General features: G+C 39.0%; 1 protein-coding gene across 1 annotated transcript; it reads left to right on the top strand.

The window, feature by feature from the left end:
• Positions 1 to 441: 441 nt before the first annotated feature.
• On the top strand, positions 442 to 7,995 carry polr1d (RNA polymerase I and III subunit D). Its single transcript, XM_022212942.2, has 5 exons — positions 442 to 576; positions 1,720 to 1,817; positions 2,185 to 2,261; positions 4,055 to 4,137; positions 7,516 to 7,995. The coding sequence occupies exons 1-5, from the start codon at positions 538 to 540 to the stop codon at positions 7,561 to 7,563; spliced, it is 345 nt and encodes a 114-aa protein (XP_022068634.1). The 5' UTR covers positions 442 to 537; the 3' UTR covers positions 7,564 to 7,995.
• Positions 7,996 to 8,783: the final 788 nt, after the last annotated feature.

Raw genomic sequence — 8,783 nt, 5'->3', positions numbered from 1 at the left:
TTTGCTTTTATCATGCTCTCCTGTGATTCTATACTTTTATGATACATTTGATAGCATATAGCTTAGGTGTGTTTTTGTACTAAACATTTTTTACTTATTTATAAAAAATGTATATGTTGATTTTTTCTTTGTCTTTGTCTCACATGCAGTGTTGAGCGGTTCTTTAATGATACTTGATCTGTCTGAATGGTGTGTATATTTTGTCCTGTCAGTGTTTCTGTTCTGTATTGATCTCAGAGGAATGTAGATTTATTCCCCTGTTTATTTTGGATGCAGAATTGGGATGACAATAAAGTTGGCTGGACTTATGTTTGCCACCCCTTAGTCACCATTCTGTTATTATATTTCCTAGTGTTTTATCAATATTTACTGTCATAATCACACATACTGTTTGTTATTGTGTACAGAGACAAAACAAAACACAGACCCAATTTTGGGGCAAAAGCCAATCCTGGTTCTTCTTCTTCGCCTTTCAGACAACGTTGAGGGCAGGACTCCTCCGAAGCTATATTGACGGACGTAGACTGTATGTGAAGCATGGCGGGGGAAGGAGAGAAAAAAGCAGTTCTAGAAATGGTAAGAAGCAACTATGGTGTGTGGTTTAATACTGTTTAAAGCTGTAGGGCTTTAATTTATCCTTATGTGGAAGAAAATATTCAGAAAAGCTGAAAGCGGCATTTCGGCTGTCTGTGAGCTCCTCACGTGGGCAGCTACATTAGCTAGCGATGACAATTCCCAAATAAACTACACCTTAAAAACTGTTGTTTTTAGCAGAGCTTTAGCTCTGGACAGATATAATACGATGTGCTGTGTAACACTAAGGTTATCTCTAACGTAATTATGTTATTTACCTTTTATTTTCTTCTTTATCAATCCACAGCTAGCTTAGTTTCTCCACTGGGGGACAGTATTTAAACAGCACCAAGAGTTCCATCAGTCTCTCAGTATTTGGATGATTTTTAAACACAACAGTGTTGCTTAACTTCTATGGTGCTGCTTCCACTTTCACTGTCTAGACCAGAGATGTCAAACTCATTTAGTTCAGAGGCGACACTCAGTCCAATTTGATCTCAAGTGCCCGGGACCAGTAAAATCAGAGCATAGTAACCTACAAATAACCACAACTCCTTATTTTTCCCTTTGTTTTAGTGCAATAAAAGGAGCTTCTGAAAATGTTACAAAACATTATGAACAACCTGAAGTTTCTTAAGAAAAATAAATGAAATTTCAACAGTATTGCACCTCAGTTTAACCCAAAATGAAATAAAAATGTGGCAAAAAATTAGACAAAATTACAAAGCCGCAAAAAATTACACAAATAATATAAACGAGACCGAAAATTTACAAAAACATGACACAAACGACAAGTCAGACAAAATAAGACCAAAAACAAGACAAAATATTAGAAAAATGAGACACAAAATGATAAAAATGAGACAACAAATTTGTTCAGCTACTAGTTACATTTTCTTATTTTGTGCCAAATAAGTAATTTTTAACTTAGAAGATGACAAGAAGGCTTTCTGCATCAAACAGTATGTGTAAATTATGTTTAAAATGTGCACATACGAGGATAATAAGAATTGAATCTTCTGGCCTTGCATAAACATTGCCCCTTGGTGTGACTTACTGTCCCACTTGCCAAGAACAGAATTTGGAAACGTTTCTTACAAGAGCTGGTCGTGTTTTGGATAAATAAGTGTCTCTTTTTTGTTCCAGATCCAGGCTGACGGAGGCGATGAGGGCTGTGTGACGTTTGTGCTGCATGATGAAGACCATACACTAGGCAACTCCGTCAGATACATGATCATGAAGAAGTTGGTGTTACTATTTTTTTTAAAAATTTTAACGAGCATGTCACAGTCATTTGTTGTATTAACTGTTGTATTAATCTGTCCCATGTGGCTCATCTGAAGCCAAAATTACTTGTGTTTAATTGGTGTCATTTCTAGTTTCAGTCCAGTTGGCAGGAACTTTCCTCTCCAACACCTCACTGAGTGCATTGTTACAGTTTATGATAATCATTCCAACAAGACATGCAGCGTTTGCGATTTCCCTTTGTTTCCTGTGTTTTGGTTCGCTGTCAGTGGAACATGTTTTAATCAAAACAACACACCTCCACCCATTTTAAGCAAAACATCGATTGTAATAACAAATCTCCCTTTCCTGTTTCTCTTCTCTCAGTGTGGACGTGGAGTTTTGTGGCTACACCATCACCCATCCGTCCGAGAGCAAGATCAACTTTCGCATTCAGACACGAGGTCAGAGACAACCTTTAATCAATCCATCATTTCTATTTTTTCCCCCCCGGGCTTTGTTCATGTGTGTATACATGTGGAGCACAGCTGCAGAATAAACGTTCTCAGGCTGTGTTGCAAAGTAAACATCTTGATTAGAGTCTGGTGCATTCAATTTGTTCACTCAGTTGTACAAGAACGGTCATTGATGGACTTGAGGCAACACATGCACCCTCATTTTTAGAGCTGCAACCACTTGGCCTTTTCAAAAAATTAAAGCTTTTTTAGCTGCTTTTCCAACAGTTAGCAGCAGCTTCATCACATGAAAGGGGACTCATCTTGTTTTTGTTGTTGAACTGAGTTTCTAGATGCCTGGAGGCTCCATCACAGCAAGACATAATTACCCTCCATGCAAGTCCCTAGTTTCCATTGAGCTTTTGGTCATTTAGCTAGCTATATTTATTCTTGTCCATTGAGCTGTTCAATTGGATTACAGTGACAAGATATCGCCACAAAATGTGACATGCAAAAACTGCTTACTTAATTTAATCAGCATCCATTTGTAATAAATTGGATTTGTATGCAGTTGTAACCGCGTTTGGTCTAGATTAATTTCCCACATCCTGTTGACCTGTTTAGCTGCAGACACATTTGCTACATTTAGTTTGTTTTGATATAAAAAATATCATGTTTCCAAGAAAAAGGGTACAAGCGACATTTCTGACATTATTAAATCAAGTGTACTTGAAGGTTCAATTTGGAGTAGACTTTCACAGCAGGTGTTGTTGTACAGATTATTATAGGAAAATAAAAGTAATTGTAGACGAAGCATTGTTATCATTGCCTTTTTATTTTTATATTATTACTCCCATTTATTATACATAGTATGTGTGAAATTATTTGACTGTGAAAATCAGCACCTGTTGGTCTTCTAGTTAAAGTTCTGGCGTCTGTTTGGGCTCGTTGTCTTCAGTATCCATCTTTCTCCACAAAGATGCAACCCAGAGACAGGAGCATGTCTCTGAAGACTGAAGTGCTGCCTTTTCTAGGTCACAGTAGAGTTAATTCTGGGAAGGTGTCACAAATGTTGGCAAAGAAGAGTTTCATGAGCAGCTGTCACACCAATTTTCTGTACATGTGTAGCTCTCATACATCAGTTTTACACTGCCATTCAAATGTTTGGGGTCACTTAGAAATGTCTGTATTTGTGAAAGAAAAGCATTTTTTCGATTATAATATAACATTAATCATAAATCAAGTCTAGACATTGTTAATGCGGTAAATAACGATTATTTCTAATGAAATATCTCCATAGGGGTACAGAGGAACATTTCCAGCAACCATCACTCCTGTGTTCTGATGCTACATTGTGTTAGCTAATGGTGTTGAAAGGCTCATTGATGATTAGAAAACCCTTGTGCAGTTATGTTAGCACATGAATGAAAGTGTGAGTTTTCATGGAAAGCATGTAATTGTGTGGGTGACCCCAAACTTTTGAACAGTAGAGTAGATATGAGTGAAACCCAAGCTGAGTGAGAGAAAATGATTCCTTGTAGCAAATGGCAGTTTGCAGCATCTCTCTGTGCTGTTAGATTTTACTTTTATAACAACACTGGAGGCCCTTTGTCATCAGTGGACATGCAAAATGGAGGAACAGTTTACACAGCTGTTATGGGAGCTGGATGAGAACTCATGATGCAAAAATAAAACCTAGTCATAACTGGTTGACTGACAGAATGTGTCCTTGTTTTGGAGCTGTTTTTTGATGACTGTCCATGGTTTTGGTGTTCATTAGAGGTATCTACTGCCTGTTTCAGGGGGAATCCCAGCCACAGAGCCCCTGCGAAAAGGCCTCAATGATCTCAACGATGTTTGCCAACACGTTCTGAACACCTTCCAGGTAAACCTGTGTGTCCATTTTTAAAGAAGTTAGAAGTTATCTGACGTGAATTTCTGGATTGGCTGTTTTGTCAGTTTGTTCATTCATAACTTTGTTTGAGATGCTCCATTGTACTGGGTGACATGTTTCTTCCTTGCAAAGAACTTTTTTTCACATCTGGAAAGTGTGAAAGTGATTGTTGTTATTAGCTTTAAGAGCCGATGGTAAAACCCCTCACTTCCAAAGTATTTGGACAGGAATACAACTTTCGTGATTTTGCCTCTTAACACCGCTACAGTGGATTTAAAATAAAGAAATCAAGATGTGATGAAAGTGTTCTCAGTTTAAAAGTGAATTGGGCAGCTGACTGATAAGCAGTTTCACGGGAAATGAAGGAAATAAACAGTCTGGAGTTGATTCCAAGTGCTTAATTTGCATTTGATGACTGTTTTTGGTAGCTGTCAATGTGCTGACCAAAGAGGTTTTAGTGCGAAAGAAGTAAGACATCATTAAGTTGAAAATGCTGAACTGACACATGAGAGGCATTGAAAAAAGTTTAGGAGTGGCCAAATCAAGTCTTTGGTGCATTTTTAAAAAGAATGAATGCACTTATGAGCTCAGAAACATGAAAACTCCTGGAAGACCACAGACAGTGAAGTGAATGATCTCAAAATTATTTCCATGGTGAAGGAAAACTTCTTGAGTAGAGATGGCTGTCATAAGGACCACAATAGTACTACTGCTATGACTGATACTGCTTGATCTGGTACAACTCTGACTTTTTGTTAGTTTGGTTAGAGAAAAAAGTGAAAACAAATTAAGAACAGAACTGTCTCTGCTTTAATTTCATTCTTTGTGATTTTTTTCTTCCTTTCATTCTTCATTGTTAAGTGAAACATTTAATGTTTACTGACAGTATCTTTACTGTGTGATACTAATAGTTTTACTTAAGATAATGGAGTATGATTTCTCCCACTTCCGACACCAACATTGAGTTAGAAAAATAAAGCAAAACAGAGGTTACCTGTTGCCCCCAAAGGTTCAGTCTCTCCCGTTCTGTGTGCTTTGAAACTGAATTTTTAAAATCAGTTTAAATGATGCTCTGACTATTCCAGACTGACATAAATGCACCCATAGATAAATATTTAGGTGGCTAATGATTACATTTAATGATTAACCCATGTTTATGTAGTTTAGTTAACTCTGTATGAGGGCTGTGCTGCTAACATGCTTAGAGCAATGAGATAAAACATGCTAGTAATTGTTTATGTAGCAATAATAAATAGGAAATATAGTTTCTTCATTTTTCTAATGCTGATAGTAGAGTCAATAACTCCAGTTCTAGATGATTTAGCTGAGGGACCGGGTAAATACTGGGTTTCAGCCTCAATCCCACTCTCAAGGAGGTGATGTATAATTGTCACATCTTTTATCAAGAGACAGTTTCAAAAGTCTAAATACAGCAGTTTTAGCTCAAAATGCAAACCACTTAGATTATAAAAACTTACCGAGCTCTGGAACAAAATTCTTTGGACAGATGAAACCAAGATAAACTTGTACCAGAATGATGGGAAGGGAAGAGTTTGGAGAAGAAAAGGAAGAGCTCATGACCAACGTAATCTTGTCAGACACTGTGGAGGTAGTATTATGGCATGGTCATGTTTAACTGCCAGCGGAACTGAACCACTGGTCTTTATTGGCCCTCCGACTGCTGATGGAAGTAGCAGAATGAATTCTCAAATGTCTATAATAAAACTTTCTGCTTAGATTCAGTCAAAAGCTACAAATCTGGCAGGATGATGGGCAGTAATACTGATGAATAAGCTAAAACATAGGAGGGAAACCCAACCACTTCTAAAAATAAAGCATTTCAATGCATTCTTAAGTGCTCAATCAACGGTTTTTACTCAATGAAGCCAAACTGAAGGCAGAAAGACCCAAAAACAAGTAGCAACTGAAGGTGGCAGCAGTAAAGTCCTGGTATAGCAGTACTCAGTATTTGGTGACGTCCATTAACCTTGCCAGCAAGTTGATTTCTCGCGATATTTGTGAGTTCACAAATCTCTCAAGAAAGAATCTTGTACCGCTCCCGCATTCACTGTTCGGACAGAGCCAAGTTGGCACGGGCCAATCACGCAGCAGTATTCGTGTGTGAGGCGGGATATCCGGGTGTGAAGACGACAGCACTCTAGACGACACCAAGCGCCAGTAGATCAAAACAAACATGGCAACGGAGGACAACGATTGTGTAGATGCTGCTATTAAGTCAGTTTTAGCCGAATCTCGTATCACTTCTTTGAAGGAAGAACAACGAGAGGCGCTTTGCGCATTTCTGGATGGTAAAGATGTTTGTGCTTTTTTACCAACGGGTTTTGGTAAGAGTTTAATCTACCAATTGGCTCCGCTCGTTGTGAAGATCCCGCGATTGGCTAAAAACAAACCTGTCAGAGGCGGGACATACTGTTGCATTGTCCAATCCATGCCTCTTTCCTCCGAACGGATTTACATGGAGTGGTCCCAGATTGATATTGTGGAGTACTATCAAGTACTACACAATTATTAATCTGGCTGTTGCCAGGTTAGACGTCCATGGCTTACAAACTTCAGTTTGGCTGCAAAGGATCTGCAGTCAAGCATAACAAAATAATCCTTTAATTTAGAATTATGTTAGTGTGTCTAATTACTTGATTTTGTAAAAACATAGCAGTAATTTCAAATTGGTTATTGCAATCTTTTTGTTAAACCCATTGAATTCCAGTCTCCACAGTTGGCTATTGCACATACTTTTGTAGTGAAAAAAACAAGTCACTCTTCTCAGTGTGGGTCAGTAATGTGTTTTTAATCGCTTTTGGACAACACTGTAGCTCTACGCCACGAGACGATAAACTAAAGCAGGCTTTGGATACTCAGAGTTGTTAGTACCAACACATTGTTGGTTTTAGTCCTTTCCTGGGATTTCTTGACTCTTAAGAAAAACATAACAAAGTTATCCTTTAAACATCAGCATGTGAAGCTCAGTCCAACCCAAATTTGGCCACTTGACAGGTAATTCACAAGGGTTCCCTTTTTGTCCTGACTTTGCACCAGAATTAGAAGCTTTCCTGGCAGTGTGGCAGGCTTATATTGTAAGTGGGGGGGATCATCAGTCAGCCGCCTGTCTCAGCTGTCAGTGAAGTCTGCCCGATTGTTGTATCCTTCTCTCTCTGGTCACCGCAGCTGAACCAGTGCTCTCATCACAAGCAGAAAGTGAACCCTGATTTTAACACATAGATTAGGAATAAACCGTAGTCTGCTCTGTTTATTAGTTCTACTGTGAATGGAGTCAGCCAGCAGTGATTTAATGTGATGGTGCACACACTGTCTCAGTTCCAATTCTGACAGTTTTTTTTCATGTTCTAGGCAAAAGTTAATGCGTTCAAAGAGGGACAGGAGACACCCATGGAATGAACGGCATCACACAGGACTGCACACAGTGACCTCCACATTTCCCTCTTTTATGTACCTTCTGGCTACACAGAGGAAAGTCCTCGAAACTGTTTGATCAAGTCCCAATCAAGCATTTGTACAGTTTAGTTTTTGTATTATGTTTAAATGAAGTTGTGATGTATGATGAGTGTGTTTAGCATTTCTGAATTTTTGGAATATTATGAGAAACAAATTTAGGTCTTATTTTCCTTTTGGTGGATTTCACGACAAGTTTTTGTGTCATACCGTTCTCAGTCATTTGACTTGGCTATAATATTTATTTTTGCAACGACTCATGTAACACTGTTTTGAAGGTTCTATGACTATAAATGATGAGTCTCTGGAATACCAAAATTGCTCTCATCTGTCCTTTGAAGCTGTTTGACAAATAAAGGAAGAAGTGGAATTTCCTTATTAAGCAGAGGAATGTGTTGTGAGGGGCTTCATGCAGGGCCAAGAAGAAGACCAGGGAAAAAGAGGGGAGAGATGTGTGAACAATAAGGTGGAAGTTACTTGAGGTTAATCTTGTGCCGCTATCATGTCCATGAATGGAAGTTTCTGTGTTTGTATGCAACATAATTTAAAGAAAAACAATGACTATTTGCCAAAATGCAACAACTGTAGCCGCCACTTTAACACTGCATCCCCTGGCATTTATGTGGATGTTACTTTGATGCGTACCACCCACATTGTTGTACACCAAGCACACCCCTCCATGGCAACGCTGCATCCCAAAAACAGCAACTTCCCCCGGCAGGACAGTGCTCCCTGCCACACCACAAAAACTCCTCAGGGACAGCTCTAGGAACAACGTGCCCAACGCTGACCTCCAAATGTCCCAGATTTAAATAGAGTCAAGCATCCACTGATGCACAAACAAGCCTGAATAATGGAGGCCCCTTTGCAAACCCAACAGATCCACTATCAGCATCCTGGTGTTGGACACTGTTGCACACCTCTAGTGGTACTGTGACTACCCTCAGTGGGTCAGACTGTTTTAGTGACACCCTATTATTGTTGTGGCTGATAAGTGCATACGCCCATCAGGCATAGCATTCTGACCACAGACAGGTGAAGTGAATAACACTGATTATGTCTTCATTGTGGCACCTGTTATTGGGCTGGATATATTAGGAAGCAGGTGAACATTTTGTACTCAAAGTTGATGTGTTGGAAGCAAGTTAAATGGGCAAGCATAAGGA

The sequence above is a fragment of the Acanthochromis polyacanthus genome, chromosome 10 (genome assembly GCF_021347895.1).
Source record: "Acanthochromis polyacanthus isolate Apoly-LR-REF ecotype Palm Island chromosome 10, KAUST_Apoly_ChrSc, whole genome shotgun sequence".
Lineage (NCBI taxonomy): Eukaryota > Metazoa > Chordata > Actinopteri > Pomacentridae > Acanthochromis > Acanthochromis polyacanthus.
This window is presented reverse-complemented; position numbering and strand designations above follow the sequence as displayed.